A 17,849-nucleotide genomic window follows, 5' to 3' on the forward strand; every position below is an offset into this window, starting at 1 on the left:
ATATAATTTTATGGAGCGAGAATTTGTCTGAGATAAAATTACCTAATTCCGATGTGTGCATAATTTGCTGCAATACGACATTTAAAAAAACTAATTTTTAGAGTTGCGAACTGAGTCCATGTGAAAAAGGGCAACGGATGGGTTCAAAATTAGTCGGGCTTACACGTGAGTATAGCTGGAAACAGCTGTAAGTATTAGATAAGTATGAATCAAGTATAGGAAGACATTATAATAATGTGGTGTACCTAGGTGTGGCTTAAGTGATAATCAAATTCAGTGGTGATAATAGATTAGCGCCGCCCATTAGTCGCACTTAAACACTAACCTTAGTCTTTGCCACTAGAGGTTATAGTATTTATACCTACGCCTACGCTATTTATATATACGCTATCTAGTATAGTTCTGCTAAGTATGTGTATGTCTGTATGTTGCAATATCTATGGTTTCCTAAAGATGGTGACTGACTCAAAGTTGCATCGTTAAGTAACATTCGCAACAAACGTGTAGGTATGTTACGGCGACTGCAACGCGGCGAGCAGCTCAATTCACTGTATTGACTGTGAACATTGTTTGAGTTTGATGTGGGTTCTTCTCAGACCTGGGCGCGTTTGGAACCCTCGTAGCTTTAGTTTTAAGTACATATTAATTATCACCACTATATCATATCATCTTACAAATAAAAAAATTTGACAATCAGGAAGCGTAAAATTTTACCAATTCTGAATAAATAATTTGAGTTTGAGTTTGAGTTTGACATATTCTCTTTGTAACATGTTATTTTTAAATTTAAAGTTTTATCATACAACACATTTTCCCGTAAGATTTGTTCCCTGAAGTAACATGTTTTCTTGTCCTTTACTCTGCAATTAATAGAACCAGGGTAAACTAGAGTGAGCAAACTCTCAGCTTGAATCTGAAACGACGATAATTATGTTATACATATTAAGCTATGGTAACGTAAAATCCCGTGTAAAATCCTGTAAACTCAACGAAAAATACGGCTATATATAATATTTCAACGGCTATACTCACGTATCCAGTCGACGTTAGCCCGACTAGTTTAAAATACGGCTACCTACTTTAGGGCTACCTGCGTCAAATGTACTAACATTTGACGCCTGCCAGTGACGTCGAAGCCTCGACGTGTTGTTAGAAGTTCCCTAACTGTGGTGAACTGTGATAGAACTTCTAAGAAACGAGCAGGCGGGTCACCTGATGTTAAGTGATTACCGCCACCCATGAATATTTGCAGCACCAGAGGAACCGCCGATGCATTGCCGGCCTTTTAGGAATTTGTTGGTCCGCCCCTTGAATAACCCCATGTTGTAATCTAGTGGGAACACCGCCGATGGGAGTTGGTACCACAGTTTGCACGTGCGTGAAAAGAAGGATCTGGCGCAGCGGACGGTCGAAGTGCACCAAAGAAGTTAGTCGAAGTTCTAGGTATTAATATTTTTGTAAGATAATAAAAGCTTCAAGCATAACCAGTGACAGCATATGAACTTATATGTATCGAGTGCAGAAAGCGAAACATATGTGGGTCAAGTGTAACTGCTCACATGAGCAAAGGCTATGGTTCTAGAACAACATGTTCTCTTATTATTATTTCATTTCATTATTATTGTGTCTCTATATTATTGATAATAATGGCTGAATAGGCACGACAAACGACGTAAACACATAGTAAGAAATACCGCCGCGCTAGAAGACTCATTGGTGACGAAGCGCGCGCTGGTTAACTCTATAAACTTCAAAGTTTGGAACATATCGACGCAAAGTTGCCTGTCTTTTAGTGTTCTACAGGATGTAATTTTGGAGAGTGTGCCTTCACCCTTGATGATGCTTTGCGGTACGATTACCGGAAAGCATTACCGTACCGGTCGTATCGGTATAAGTGTGCGTTTGCGAGCGCTTGCTCGCGACTGATTGGTCCGACATGCACGCATACTTACGCAATGCCAGTGTATACGACATAACCACAAGTAAAGTTCACTCGCCTTCGTGAAGACTGTATACATACCTATACAGGTCAAACACATAACCCTCCTTTTGGCTTCCTCGCAGTCGTGTAAAATTAATGCGTGGTTTCAGTCCTGCAGCTGAACATAGAAGGCCGTTCAGTTCTCAACAGTTCGACATAGCCGCGGGCACAATATTATGTATTTTGAAAACTAATTATTGAGTATATAGCTTACAGGCGATAATACACGGATACGCTGTCAAGTGTAGGTCACTGATAAAATTAATTGTACGTTTGATCGTTAAATATATATTTCGTTAATTAAGTATTTAAATGATCACCATTTGAGGATTTGCAGAGGTGGGTTTTTCTATGTGGGTGTCTATGTAACTTAATATTAGGTATCTATGATTTGATTGTGGTTTTCTCCAAAAAAGACATGCTAAGAAAAACTTGGCGAATTTTAGCTCCCAAAGAGTATGTTATATAAAAATCAGCGTTGGGGCGTCTGGTATGTATTCGTACCTCAGATAATATTTGCCATAGAGGTTTGCCTACCTGCCAAATTTAATGATTCTAAGTCAACGGGAAGTACCCTATAGGTTTCTTGACAGGCCGACAGACAGACAGACAACATAGTGATCCTATAAGGGTTCCGTATGTATGTATGTATGTATATACTTTATTGCACCACAGAAACACAAATGACAGGTTACAAAAAGAAATCTTAATAAGTAGGTACAAAAAGGCGGTCTTATCGCTAATTAGCGATCCCTGACAACCTTAACGCTAGGGAGAAAACGAACAAATGGACAATGGGAGTAAAATAAACCTAAATACCAATAGTTTAAAAAAAACGTTTCCGTTTTTCCTTTTGAGGTACAGAACCCTAATAAAAGGGTAAAATGACAACATTCACAAGATCAATATTAGGTACCTAGGTAGTCTTAGGCTAGCCTACCTACCTAACCGTGCGCAAAATATCGAACAGATCTAACTGTAAGTTCAATAAGTGTGTTGCAGAGATGATCTCTACCATTTATCTGTATTGATGTGCCGCGCTGTAATCACGGCACGATAAATCAATGCACCCTTGAACTATCTCCATCCACGCGGCCCTGCCTGTAATTAGTGTGAATTGAGTTGAGCTCGCACTGTAGGTAAACAGTTTTGAGGGTTAATGAAAAATTATAGGTGTATTGCAAACATGTAATTTTATTCTTCTTCTGATATTTGGTACTTATCATTCAGGGTCTTCAAGCACTGAGGATTTTGCTTGAAGTTGGTCTTCAAACAGTGCGTGTTGCCAGTGATGACATATGGATCCGAGACATGGTCGCTAACTATGGGCCTCATAAGAAAGCTCAGAGTCACTCAGCGGGCGATGGAGAGAGCTATGCTTGGAGTTTCTCTACGTGATCAAATCAGAAATGAGGAGATCCGTAGGAGAACTAGAGTAACCGATATAGCTCAACGGGTTGCGAAGCTGAAGTGGTAATGGGCAGGGCACATAGTTCGTAAAACCGATAGACGTTGGGGTCTCAAAGTGTTGGAATGGCGACCTCGCACAGGTAGACGCAGTGTTGGAAGACCCCTCACTAGGTGGACGGACGACATCAGACGAGTCGCAGGGAGCCGCTGGATTCAGGCGGCACAAGGCCGTGGCGTGTGGAAGTCCCTACAAGAGACTTATGCCCAGCAGTGGACATCTATCGGTTGATGATGATGATGTTGATATTCAATAGGTTAACGGTGAAGGAAAACTAAGTGAGGAAACCTGCATGCCGGAAAGTTTCTCCATAATGTTCTCAAAGGTATGTGCCAATCCGCACTTGACCAGCGTGGTTGACTATGGCCAAATCCTTCTCATTCTGAAAAGAGGCCCGTGCTCAGTAGTGAGCTGGCTATGGATTGATCATGATGATGATGGATTAGAAAAAGTTCAAAGTAAGCCGTTACCAACCTAAATACCTAGGTAGCTACGTTCCCTATTGCAATTTAGGGGTGATTTATGCTAGACCGTGCCGAGCCGTGCCACGTCCGAGACACACAGATCGGAAAATATATCAAGTTACATTAGACGCTGCCATAACAGAGTCTTCCGAGCCTCGTCCGTGTTACGTTGCTTCATACAAAATAGCATTCCGTGGATCGTCTGCTCGTCGGACGTGCCTCGAACGTGGCACGGCTCGGGCCCGGCACGGTCTAGCATAAGGAATTATTTTATGCCAGCACGTGCAGCATGCAATGGGCCGTCCCACATACGAGGCGCGGACGAGGCACGGATTCAAAACATTACGAACAATTTATATGAAGCAGTTTGTTTATGCTTCACCGCGTGGCGTCCGTGCACAAATGCATAAAAATTATCCTTTAATCATCCCATTTAATCGTATTCGCAACGTATCTCTTATTCCTAACAAAAAGCTCTACTAGCGCCGCGCTGTAACGAAATCGATAGTGGAGTAAAAGCTTCACCGTTGCTATTACAGCAATTACATCACTACAAACAATTTTGACGGTCAACAACCGCACGATGACGGTCGTCGCGTGCCCATTTTCGATAATACTTTCACTTTTTCTACCTCGCTCGACTCTAATTTTAAAACTAGACCAATTACGGCCATCTAGTGTCGAGTAGTGAAACCTATTTATACTTGTATGAAATTAAGTACTTAATTGTCAATTTAGTCCCACTTTGATAAGTCAGGATGGCCGAGCGGTCTAAGGCGCTGCGTTCAGGTCGCAGTCCACTTCTGTGGGCGTGGGTTCGGGCCATCTAGTGTCGAGTAGTGAAACCTATTTATACTTGTATGAAATTAAGCACTTAATTGTCAATTTGGTCCCACTTTGATAAGTCAGGATGGCCGAGCGGTCTAAGGCGCTGCGTTCAGGTCGCAGTCCACTTCTGTGGGCGTGGGTTCGAATCCCACTTCTGACAAACCATTTTTGTTTTATGGTTTTTGTTCAAATAGGTCTAATCCACATACGAGTCATTGACCCGAATTTTGCAAGAATTTGAACATCGTCGGATTTATTAATTTGAAAAAAACTATTTTTTTGTGATTTTATCGCCAAAGTACGAGCTGAATCGGGTAAAATTCGGCTGTACCAACTCGGTTCGGAATAATGCTGATCGCACATGAGGTACAAGAGTGATCAGCATTTCTTTAGGTAGTTTTTTTGGCCGGATGAACTGATGAAGCACACAGATTTGTAGAAGAAATGAAATAGTAATAATCACACCAAATAATAAGTATCAGCTGTGGGTATTGGGTATCTTGATTTATATAAAAGACAGTTTTGCATGTTTTTGAACGCACACTACTTTTGAACCAAAATGTCAGTTAATTTGTCATGTCAATGTCACTCATAGGTTGTATCACGTATTTTTGTTTTTGTCACTTGAATTTGATTTTGAGGTAAAAAGTACTCTGTGATTTTGAGTTTGAGGTTGAGGACTTTGAGGTTATTTTTTATTAACAACTTCGGAAAACTTTTCCTTTGGATAAAATCTAATAATGCCTACAGTAATAAAAGTCGCAAACGAGCAAGAAATCATTAAAAAGTTGTCATCTTACATTGAAAAAATTTCTAACGATGCTATTTTGAATCGCGGAAAGTTTTTCGTCGGTCTTTCCGGTAAACATTTATCTATTTCTTTGCATGTAAAAAACCAACAACAAATAAAACGATTTCGTTTAGTTAATAATATAAGAGAACTTAGAATTTGTTCAAGAAATTCTGAAATTAACAGTAACTTATGAGTAACTTCAAGCCATCATTTAATCTGAGACACCTTTAACCTTTAATAACCACTATCAGTACCTAGTTTATCTGCAATCTGCATTCAGCTTTTACCAGTGCCTGCTTATATATATCTCTCTCTCTTATGAGATTGTTATTGGTATATATCTCGGGTCACATGACTAAGTGCCTGGTCCAGTCCCAAATTTTTCATCAAATAAACTAAAATTCGTTTTAGGAGGTTCAGTAGTAAAGTACTTATGTGAGGGACTACCACTTGTGGACACAGAGTGGGGCAAATGGGTGATAGCCTTCTGTGACGAGAGGGTGGTACCAGAGGACAGCGAGGACTCTACGTTTGGAACATACGAGAAACAGTTGATACCAAAAACCAGCCTGGATCGAAAACAGTTTGTTGTGATAAAGCAGGGGGTTTCGGGTAACTAATAAATTAATACTTCTAATACTATCTTTATGTACTACTAGTGAATACCCCGCGTGTGAAACTTTCGCTAAAGAAAGAATGTGCTTAATACATTGTGTTAGTGGTGTAAAACCATCTTCGCATTATTGCCTTTCTAATGAAATCAGTTTGGGGTACATCGGTTACGACGGTTTTAAAGTCTGACTAGATTGGTCATTCTGAGATTCTTATTGTTAGTGATTACTTTTCCTACAACTAGAATAAAAAATTAAATGAGTTCTCTTAATTGTTTTTTATTAATTCAGATTTCAGATACAAGTTAGCCCTTGACTGCAATCTCACCTGGTGGTAAGTGATGTGCAGTCTAAGATAGAGCGGGCTAACCTGGAAGGGGTATGGCAGTTTTTATTAAAACCACGTATGGCCCTTTGGTTTCTATATGGCTTCTCAGTTCAGTCTATCACTGGCCAGTGTAGCAGACTGTGGCCTAAACCCTTCTAATTCTGAGAGGAGACCCATGCCCAACAGTGGGCCTGCAATGCGTTGATCATGATGAAGACCAGTAATATTTTATTTCAGCTGAAGAAGCAGCCAAAGACTATACAGAACAGTTAGCAAAAGCATTCCAAAGTGAAGACTTCAAATTCGACCTGCTCCTACTGGGGATGGGACCCGACGGCCACACCTGCTCTCTCTTTCCTAACCACCCTCTCCTAGAAGAGACTGCATTGAAAGTGGCACCTATTACCGACTCACCTAAGCCTCCTCCAGAAAGAATAACGCTCACTTACCCTGTTATCAATAATGCAAGGAATTGTATTTTCGCAATAAGTGGAGCTGGCAAAGCTGATATGGTTAAAGTGAGTTTTAAGCTAATATTTGCCTACATTAGGCTACTATAGTCGACGCATTTTAAACTGAGTCGTCGAGTTATCTGTCTGTTTCGCTCGCATTTACAGGTTGTAGATAAGTGCGAGCGAAACAGACACATAACTCGACGACAGTTTAAAATGCGTCGACTATAGGAACCAATCTAGTGGAAAGTGCGGAATTCCATTGCAATGTACTGGAGTATGGATGCACTACACTATTATCTTCGCAGAATGAAATTGCAGCAGAAATTCTGCATGCAGTTTCATGCTATATGTTCCTGTGTATTGGTGGTCATTATTCCTCCTAGAAATCATAAATAAACTAGCTTATGCTCGCGACTTCGTCCGCGTGGATTACACAAATTTCAAACGCCTATTTCACCCCCTTAGGGGTTGAATTTTCAAAATTCCTGTCTGAGCGGATGCCTGCGTCATAAAAGCTATCTGCATGCCAAATTTCAGCCTGATCCGTCCAGTAGTTTGAGCTGTGCTGATAGATCAGTCAGTCAGTCAGCTTTTTTTTTATATATGTACATTTATTTGTATAATACAATTCACTTTATAATTTTTATTTCTCAAAAAAAGGATTTTCCAGAGGATTAAAAGTTGTCATCAAAAAATAATTTGCAGTCAAAGAAATGTTTTTATAATAAAACACTTGTTTCCAGCGCATTCTAAAAGACAAAGAAGACCTTCCTGCAGGCAGAGTGAAGCCAGAAGCAGGCTCCGTTTACTGGATTGTAGACGATGCAGCCGCAGCACATTTGTAAACACCTAAAAAAAGTGCTTTTTTAACAACGTTCTCTTATTAAGCAGCGCAGCTTATAAAGTATGCACAATGTTTAAGTACCTAAGGATATTTTTGATACGATGTGAAGAATTTCACATAATTTTTGTGATAGTAGTGTTAAAATAAGCATTTGGTGCCTTTTAATTAAATGTTAAATACATTCCTATTGTAATAAATATTTAAGTCTTGTAATGGTTGGTTTTGTATAATAGTTATAAGTGTAATAACTGGGTTACATTCGGTTTCCTAATCTAGAGGTCTGAAGTTCGGACCCCATGGCGTAAGCGCGTTCTAACAATAAAATATCACTTGTTAAAAATGCTGAAGGAAAACCTGCATGCCTCTCAGTTCTCCACAATGTTCTCAGTGGTGGACTCGGTAGTAATAGGCTGGCTATGAGTCGAGATACGATTATACGAGCAAATAAAACGTCAGTTCATGTTCCAATATGTGTATTTCCTCGTCTCTCAAATGCCCGCGAGATCATCTCAGCATTCTTTCACGATAAAAAAGACCTCGATTATTTATTTACTAATACGTTGTTACATACAGTCGACGAACTATGACGTCCATTTTAATTATAATAATATGTAATTACAAAAAGTATGACAACTAAATACAAAAGTCAAGGCGCGCATAGCGTACCAAACACTTACATATACAATACATAATTTATATGTTATAAAGATAAATGTAGCACTACTGTTAATTTATTTTAAAAAAAAACATTGTAACCTAACGGAGCAGACTTACACAAATGAGACGCGACGGAGCGCGGCGAGCCTTAAGCCGAGACACACCGAGAGCGATGCAGGAACACGAACGATTTGGCCCCAGAGTGTGTGCCCGCCTTAACACGACCCTAACGGTGCGTTCCCACTGAGCACGAGACGAGCGAAGCTGAGTCAATCTTTGACGTTGAATAATTTCATTTGTCGAAGCACACGCGTCTACGCTCCGCTCCGCATCAGTCGTAACACACCAGAATAATAGCTAACTAACCTAATCTCGCGTTAAAACGCAGCTTTTTATAAAAATGTATACTAAAAACGCGGCGCCCCGTCGCATAAATACACTAGGAATTTCAAATTAAACAAGTTTTATTAACATAGATTACCTTTCTCATTCAATTAATTACCTTTCATTTTATTTTACAATATTCAGTTACACGTTAAAATAGATACACGTACCGTCTGTTATTGTTATAATGTATAATTTATTTATATATCACGCACATAACAGAATGAGGGCTGATTTCTTACAAGTTTCACTAACAAACAATAAGGATGCGTTTACACACACGAGACACTGCAGGCTGCGCGTACGTATGCGTCCGTCGCCGTACTTCTATATGTAACGGAACGTTGCTCTATATGTCATCTGTCAAAGTAGAAGTGACAGATGACACATAGAGCAACGTTCTGTTCATAGAGATCCGTTACTCTTTGCTACACTATACATTCTATAATGGCGTGTACACACCTATCAGAGAAGGCGAATTTGTGGGCGTGGCCGATACACACCGAACGATCGCTCGCTCAAATCGATTTTTAGGGTGAGATCTATAAACGCACTCTGACTTAGCATAGACTTAAGACAGAGTTAAAACAAGACATAACTATCTCTCAGATAAATCTGTCTCGATTTAACTCAATCTTAAGTCTGAGCAAAGTCAAAGTGCGCTCTATAGATCGAGGTTCTTGATTCGACGCGTACATATTTTTTCGGTATCTATTTAGCGAATTAATAATTAGCGTTTAATATGTAATACGTATTGATAACAACTAAGAAATCAAAATATTGACTAAAATATTACTCTGCCAATTTTAGCTCATTCGCTGGCCATACACGATCAAGTTTACCGTCAAGTTTGCAGCGGACTTGAAGTAGCGTCCAGTTTACTGAACTCCGCTTCAAGTCCACTGCAAACTTGACCGAGAGACTTGATCGTGTACGGCACAGCTTTGCACCCATGGAAATTTCAAAAGATCTGGCCTTATAGCTAGCCTACATTATATTGGTGTGTACACAGCCCTAACATAACACTTAGCTAGCCGCCCGGCGTTCGCTGGCGTCTAATATTTTTAGTTAATGAGAGCATTTACAATTCGACTTATACACTATCAATTTATTATTATCTTTAAATACTTCGATACAAATTGACACATGGCAACGCTTCGGAACGCCGGGCGAGAGGCTTCTAATCATTTAACAACGCTAAGGGTGCCTGTCCACCACGCACAACAGAGATGATCAATCAGATTTGATAATTTTATCATATCTATCAATAATCTGATTGGTCTGCTAAACTTCTCTATACAAAGAACCAACAGCTTGATTCACTGTAATCCGCCAAAACAGACAATGCGATATGCACTGCCCGCCCCCCACTACTTAAGAAGCAGGAAAAGCAAGCAATACACACCACTATCACACATATCTAGGATACACTCAACTCACTCCACTTTGATCAGGTTCAGTGGATAGGCACCCTAAAAGAGCGCAACGATCGCACGCACGCGCGTGATTCTTACAACGAGAGCGAGCCTTATTACAGAAAAGTGTCTCGTGGTAACGCGTTTACTGCCGTCCTACTAAAAAGGGCCTAACTGCAAAAAGTAGTTTGAGTTTTCTAGAAATACCATTTTTTCAAAGTTCTCATGTTTATGGCGATAACTATGAAAGATTCTTATTTCATTTCATGGTTTTCATGGTTATTGTGTATCGGACACAGGATATAAACAGAACGCTAGCAAAAATTTAGCGTTATTGTTATACTACCTAAACACAAGCCAATACCAATAACCATTTGCCTCATTTTGTAGTTTCAGTGATTTAGTATTTTTCAAACCCGCAATGGATAGCGTGCAAAACTCTGGTCAATGCCCCGTCTACGAAGCGTTTTCGTTGCGAAGCGAAGTTCGTTGACCTATAGCGTCAGTCAGATGTTTATTTGCAATATATTGTAAACTTTTACAAAATTATACGATTTTTTTAAATATTTTTTTCACATTTTTTTTTGGTATCATATCAGTAATCATCAGTATTATCACCTGTCTTCGTTTTTGCCAGCGTTCTGGTTACATCCTGTATTATAATGTAAATAACGGTCTCGTCGTGGCCACGACTCGTGCAACTGGGCCGAAATATCAATTCAAAATCATCACATTAAGGCCGCGATTACACCTGGAAGATTTACACACGTAAACAGCTTATGTGATTTAACTTACGACAAATTTACTATTGTAAACACTCTTATAAGTACATTTACATTAGAAAATTTGTTGTAAACTAATTACGTAAGCTACTTACGCAAGTAAAATCCAATACTAATCATGGTATGTACCAATAACTCACAAATCATATTTTGCAGTTAGGCACTTTTTGGAAGAAAGACATGTTTGGACATGATTACACTTGGGGTGAGGAGCCGTGCCCGAGCCCGGAGCGGGCACGTGCAGAGCCCGGAGCATGCTCGGCCGAGCAAGCCGGCTGTTGACTTGAGGTTAGCGATCGCCTTCTATGTACACGTGTCTATCTTTGCGGTGAGAGCCTGGAAATAACATTATAAATTATATTTTCTTCAATAAACAAATAAATTCAAGTAAAAATTTCCGAGCAAGGGGGAGAGAAATTCATTCCTTTAACAAACTAATCTTTTGTGTAATGATCTTATTTTTTAATGCCGCGTACAGACTGACGCAAGGTAACATGCAATGAAAGAATTCGCCGTCCACACTGGTGCAACGTAACACAAATTCTCATAGTGTGAACTGTGCATTTCATGCACACGCCACGAGCATTGCAGGTCGCCGCAATTTGTCGGGTTTTCGAGGAACACGAAGACTGAAGAGGCGCGCAGTGTGCTCAGAGCGCCCAGTGTGTACGGGTTTTGTTGAGACGCGCGCGAACACGAACTGAACCAGGTATGGACACAGCTCCGTAGCTGTATCAGTTCGTGTTTGCGTGCGTCCCCCGGCCGTTCACTTCATTGGTCCGTACCAATGAAGTGAACGGGTGATGAAAAATCCATACAATTAGGCTTTTTCTTTTTCTTCTAACAAAATAATGAGGCACTGATAATCGTCAAAGTCAGCATAGGGTATTTGACAATGAATGATGAAATGCTCCTTTCATGTGACATTGCATGTTACCGTGCGTCAGTCTATACGCGCCTTAACATAATGCGTCCCCCTTTAATAACACACAACCCCCAGAATGAGAAGATGCTCCTCTCATTCTGACCTGTGCCAGTGCCAGATGTATAGATGAGATGGGTTGAGACTTATTATTACCTCGTGAGCTGCAGCGCGCTAGTTGGGCGTCCAGTACGACTGCGAGGAGTACGTGGGCTTGTTGGCCGCTGGCTTCGCCGCGCCCGTGCGCGCCCCCGACCCGCTCTCCTGTAACAAGTTCACCTTGTGTATAATACCACCACTTAGGCCAGCGTTGGCTCCACACGTTGGTGCCAACGCTCGTACCAACATCGTGAGGCGTCCACATGGCTATAATACTAGTTCTGTCCTGTCAGACTCAACGCGAAGATGTCCGATACAAAAACCTAAATTGCTCTGAGCGCTTTAAGTGCTGAGTGCATAAAGTATTTGTTTAATGAAAAAAAAAAAACCAGCCAAGTGCGAGTCGCGCTCGCGCACCGAGGGTTCCGTACTACAGTCGTATTTATTTCGACATTTTGCACGATAATAATAATAAATCTTTATTTGTTCCAATTACAACTTTGCTTAAAATTACCCTCGACCCCCAAACTAGGTTAACCCGTATCATGGGGGTCATTCAAAAACTATGATGCATAAAAATAAATACAAATCTGTTTTAGAATGCACAGGTGAAGCCCTTTTATATGATACCCCTTAACTTAACTTTCGCATTTAAAGTATTATGTATATCAGCTATGGAGTACTACATTAGCAATGACGATGGTAGATCCTCCGATTTCAGTTACTCTGAATAAGGAGGTCGAGGGGCGATTTCTTAATAGCTACAGAGTGAACTAGAGTGAAGGAACTCTCGGTTTGATTCTGAGTCGACGATATGACAAATATTAGGCTATGGTGACGTAAAAAAAAATAGAGCTACCTGCGTCAAGTTCGACAAGGCTTCTCTCTTGGCACTTGAATGACATTAACAGGGGGGCGCTGTTGGAGAACAAAGGCTTAAAATGTTCAAACAAGAACAAAGAGGTCACTTGACGGCAACGTTAGTTGCGATTTTCGCACTGTACTAACATTTGACGCCTGCCAGTGACGTCGAAGCATCGATGTTTTGTTAGAAGCTCTCTTAACTGTCCTAAACTATGATAGCAAGCTTTAGCCAGCATATAAACAAATATAAATGCTCATTCACATGCATTATTAAAAGGCGGGTAATATTATAGAGATAAAATATATAATACATAAATATAGATAAACATTGCATAGTGTACATACACACTAGGGTTGCCAAACGTCAAATATTATTATTATTTTTAGTGAACTTAGTTAATTACGACCACATTCAATTGATACTATATTTTTTTATTGACTTATTTTTTTATCAAAAACCATGGACATATAAAAAATTATAAAAAATCTATGACCTTTTATATCCATTCGATTATGATAGTCAATAAATTCATTTCACTTTTAATTTAAATTATTGCACGATATTGTCTAGTACAAGAAATCAGCCAGAGATAAAAATAATTGAGATCAATTGACAACCCTAACATAGAGAGTGCAAAATAAACATATAATATGTATAACTTACCCGCCTATTATGACTACTGTTCACCCGACCATCCATCTACAAACGAAAGCAAACTCTAAGAATATAATAATAAAATTTAAAATCACTATTCAACAAAATCACATCATGCTATTTATATAGTGTGAATTTTTGTGGTTGTGGTGTTTACTTCAACAAACCTATATCTAACTCGTAGTTATGATCTGTACAATTGTTGTTTTTTAATGAACTAGGACTCTGGATGATTATTTTCGTATTGCTGAATTTATATATGTAAGTTTGTAGTGGGTATAATTTCTGCACTTCTTCACTTAATAATTATATAGTTAAAGCCTCAATAGCTCAACGGTTGAGGAGCGGACTGAATTCCGAAAGGTCGGCGGTTCGAACTCCACCCGTTGCACTATTGTCGCACCTATTCCTAGCACAAGCTTTACGCTTAGTTGGAGGGCAAGGGGGAATCTTAGTCCTGATAAGCATGGCTAATATTCTTTAAAAAAAAAAGTTAAAACAATAAAAGAATGGTTTATCAATTTAACGTTAAAATCATAATTATATCAAAGAGAGACAAGATGCAGTAACAAATTGTTCACTCACAGAAAAGTGAAAGGACCATAGACAACTTGAGCTGTCACAAGCTCGAGTGGCGGTCTGGATGTCTATGCACGTTCGGATACGCGTTACAGTACGCGGCCGAAAGTAATGTACATCGACATTTAGAAGGAGATAGCAGATTTGTAGGGCGTTGTCTCTGTCATTGAGACCGACAAAACGTCATATAGGTATGAGTGACAGAGACAACGCTCTACAAAGCCGAAATGTCAATGTCAAAAATACAATACTAGCGGGAAAGAAAATAGTATGTGAAGAATGTTTTATTTTATGATGCTTTCGTGTTTAAGGAGTTTTGAACTTTGTTGTCTTAGTAGTGTTGTTAATGTTGATGTTGGTGGTGTTTTGAGTGTGAGTGTTGTTGGTGTTGTAAATATTAGTGATGTTGTAAGTATTGGGCTGTTGTCAGTATTGATACTGGTGATATTTTTAGTGTTGATGTTGTAAATGATGGTGGTGTTGTTGGTATTGGTGTTGTTAGTGTTGGTATTGGTGATGGTGTTATAGGTGTTGCGTTGGTGGTGTGAGGTGTCGGTGTTGTCAAGGTGTGTGGTAGTGTTGTCGGAGGAGGTGTCGTCGGTGTTACCTGGTGCTGCTGCGGCGCGTGGTGGTGCGCGTGGTGGTGCGGCGGCGCGGGGATGTAGAGGTGGCTGCCCGCACCGAACGGCGGCGGGGTGCCGCTGTGGAAACCCGCCTTCTCGTAACTCTGCAATATAAACAAATACAAGATAATGTTGAAAACTAACACCCGTATATCTTAACTAGCTTATGCTCGCGACTTTGTCCGCGTGGACTACACAAATTTCAAACCCCTACTTCACCCCCTTAGGAGTTGAATTTTCGAAAATCCTTTCTTAGCGGATGCCTACGTCACAATAGCTATCTGCATGCCAAATTTCAGCCCGATCGGTCCAGTAGTTTGAGCTGTGCGTTGATAGATCAGTCAGTCAGTCAGTCAGTCAGTCAGTCAGTCAGTCAGTCAGTCAGTCAGTCAGTCAGTCAGTCAGTCAGTCAGTCAGTCAGTCAGTCAGTCACCTTTTCCTTTTATATATTTAGATAACCGCTGAAATATTATAGTAAAATTGGGTTTCTGTCGCTTTGTATGTTTTAATAGTATACTATACTAGATGATGCCCGCGACTGACCGCGTGGATTTAGGTTTTTAAAAATCCCGTGGGAACTCTTTAATTTTCCGGGTTCAAAAGTAGCCGATGTCCTTCCCCGGGATGCAAGCTATCTCTATACCAAATTTCACTTGGTAAAACGGATGGGCCGTTAAAGGCTAGCAGACAGACAGACAGACGCACTTTCGCATTTATAATATTAGTATGGATTATATGAACATTTGACATCTCACTCTATACAATAAAATATATCATAGCAAAACGCACATGCAAACTGTGGAATCAATTCGGTGATGTTCCCTTTAGATTACAACATGGGGTTATTCAAGGGGCGGACCAACAAATTCCTGAAAGGCCGGCAACGCATTGGTGGTTCCTCTGGTATTGCAAATGTTCATGGGCGGCGGTAATCACTTAACATCAGCTGACCGGCCTGCTTATTTGCTCGCCATTTTTGTTTTTAAAAAAAAGGTATTATACTCACGTTAACCTTGTTGAGCGCGACGTGCGTCTTGGCGTACATCGCAGTGGTGAGCTCCGCCGACGCGGCGCCGGCCGATTTGTTCGCGTTGGCCGTGTATGGCCCGGCTGGGAATTGAACGACATTATATCAAAATGAGTATTTATAATTATATTTCAGCGTTTACCTACACATCAAACAAAGGACCATGGACAAAAATGTATGGACCATTCAATCCCCGAAGCTGTGATAGCCTAGTGGTTAGGACTTTCGCCTTCTAATCGGAGGTCGGGGGTTAGAATATGTACTAAGGATTCTTGTATTCATTTTATATTTATTCTAGTACCGTACGAGTACGACCTATTCCTCATATTAATATGCCTTACTCACAACCTTGAATGGGAAGCTGGAAGAGATCTCTGTTTAGAGATAAAATAAAAATAAAATAAAATAAAAATATATTTAATTCGAATAAACTTTTACAAGTACTTACGAATAGTCGGATGCATCTACCACTGGTTCGGAATGCCTTTCCAAGGAAAGCATTTCCAATGTAACTTAATTTATGACTACTGTATAACTACAATTTCGGTACATGAAAAATAAAAATAAATATGTATTTAAAATGATTTAGAACATTACGAACTCTCTGTATAAGTACCTGGTTTGTATGTGTCTTGCGCGTCGTAGGGGGGTTGCTGCTGCTGCGAGTAGGCCGACACCTTGCCGCCCGCCGTCACGCCCACGCCGCCAACGCCGCCCACGCCGCCCACTCCACCCACGCCGCCTACGCTCGAACCACCGCCGTACTGTACCAAACATTTTATTTATTTTTTATTTTTTATTTTTTATTTTATTTATTATAGGAAAATCAACAGCGAAATAATACAATAAGTTTCTTAAATGCTAATTACAGAAGTATGGCCAATTACAGATTTTCTCGAAAAACTAACAATATATAAGAGTGAGTTAAAATTATTTCATACAGAGGAACAAAATTAAAAAAAAAAATTATTGGCTAAGTTCATTCATTTGTTGTTTAGCGGAAGTTGCAGACAGAAAAAGTTTACGAATGTACAATATGTGCAGACATATTAAATAGTCGTTATTGAAGTTAACCGCAAGACGCGAGCGAGCGAAACACACCAGCCCGGGTGCCGCTCCGCAACCCGCGTTTGCCATCTGCATTAGTGTGAGTGCTCATCCGTACACAGTACACGACGCGTGGAACAGTATTTTTTTTTAATTTGTACAAAAAACATTTACAATAAAGAGAAAATGAGAGTCAAAGTGGACAGGGAAGCACTTTTACCTGCGCAAGCGCGCACTCGCATCGTAGGTCAGACGCGATTATTACCTATTACCACTCGTTTGCGCAGAAGAGCTCATCCTAACGCCGACTAAAACTGTGTACATACAGACCTGACCCGACATGAAATACAGACCTTATTGCTTGACGTTAAGACTTAAAACATAAGAACAACAGAAATTCGTGCCATCTCGCTCATAATTCGCGCGTACAAAACATGGCAGAATGTATGTAATGTAGGAGAGGCATTCCAAACCAGTGGTAAGAGTTATAATAGTTAAATCTAATTTTATTGCAAAACTTAAGTTAATCTATACATATTGACAGTAGGTTCCTTTAACAACGTAGGAATCAACTAAGAAAGGATTTCTAGTAAATCCTATGGTGCATAAGGGGTGAAAGTTCGTATGGAAGTCCGTTAATATTCGAGTTATATCCAAGAAAATTGGCATTTATGCTTACGGTAAAAATTGAAGAAACGTTTCAGAATTATTGGAAATCCTACCCCTAAAAAATTTCTAAAAATTCCCCATTGGGGTCTCGTTGCGTTGACAACGTTGCGTTTTCCGGCGCGAGGTCGCCCTTCCAGCACCTTGGGACCCCAACGTCAATCGAAACGGTCAGTGTCTAAAAAGGTATTTCCTGTTGTCTTACCGTGGGGTGGTACGAAACGCCGTACTGGTATGTGGTGGGAGGGGGTTGGTAGAAGTACGCGTAGCCAGGCGGTAGCGCCGCAGGTACCTAGAATAGAACAATAAAAAAATTAAGCTCATCGTTGTAAAGACTAAGACTAAGATCTATAGAGC

At 40.1% G+C, this 17,849-nt stretch overlaps 3 protein-coding genes and 1 non-coding gene across 4 annotated transcripts in view; 3 read left to right on the forward strand and 1 right to left on the reverse strand.

Moving 5' to 3' along the window:
- The first annotated feature begins 2,951 nt into the window (after positions 1-2,951).
- The window catches only part of LOC117983981 (putative uncharacterized protein DDB_G0287457), a 54,168-nt gene continuing 39,270 nt past the window's right edge, over positions 2,952-17,849 (forward strand). The window contains exon 1 of the mRNA XM_034970624.2: positions 2,952-2,963. The gene's annotated coding sequence lies outside the window, so the exon portion shown is untranslated. The remainder of the gene's footprint in view (positions 2,964-17,849) is intronic.
- Positions 4,818-4,901, forward strand: TRNAL-CAG (transfer RNA leucine (anticodon CAG)). The gene has a single exon. It is a non-coding gene; the product is annotated as a tRNA-Leu (tRNA).
- On the forward strand, positions 5,352-8,001 carry Pgls (6-phosphogluconolactonase). Its single transcript, XM_034970630.2, has 4 exons — positions 5,352-5,602; positions 5,946-6,146; positions 6,711-6,991; positions 7,672-8,001. Exons 1-4 carry the CDS (start codon positions 5,482-5,484, stop codon positions 7,771-7,773), a joined length of 705 nt encoding a protein of 234 aa, XP_034826521.1. The 5' UTR covers positions 5,352-5,481; the 3' UTR covers positions 7,774-8,001.
- The window catches only part of LOC117983987 (protein lingerer-like), a 42,222-nt gene continuing 32,601 nt past the window's right edge, over positions 8,229-17,849 (reverse strand). The window contains exons 23-29 of the mRNA XM_034970634.2: positions 17,698-17,784; positions 16,396-16,543; positions 15,759-15,862; positions 14,737-14,856; positions 13,560-13,595; positions 12,089-12,196; positions 8,229-11,346 (exon numbers count right to left, since the gene is read on the reverse strand). Of these exons, the coding sequence (XP_034826525.1) occupies positions 12,107-12,196; positions 13,560-13,595; positions 14,737-14,856; positions 15,759-15,862; positions 16,396-16,543; positions 17,698-17,784 (585 nt within the window). The 3' untranslated portion in view covers positions 8,229-11,346; positions 12,089-12,106. The remainder of the gene's footprint in view (positions 11,347-12,088; positions 12,197-13,559; positions 13,596-14,736; positions 14,857-15,758; positions 15,863-16,395; positions 16,544-17,697; positions 17,785-17,849) is intronic.

The sequence above is a fragment of the Maniola hyperantus genome, chromosome 7 (assembly GCF_902806685.2).
Source record: "Maniola hyperantus chromosome 7, iAphHyp1.2, whole genome shotgun sequence".
NCBI lineage: Eukaryota > Metazoa > Arthropoda > Insecta > Lepidoptera > Nymphalidae > Maniola > Maniola hyperantus.

Coding starts and splice junctions, on each gene's coding strand:
- Pgls (XM_034970630.2), top strand. CDS start 5,482: ATGCCTACAGTAATAAAAGTCGCAAACGAGCAAGAAATCATTAAAAAG. Junction 5,603..5,945: donor GTTTTTCGTCGGTCTTTCCG/GTAAACATTTAT, acceptor AATTCGTTTTAG/GAGGTTCAGTAGTAAAGTAC. Junction 6,147..6,710: donor GATAAAGCAGGGGGTTTCGG/GTAACTAATAAA, acceptor ATTTTATTTCAG/CTGAAGAAGCAGCCAAAGAC.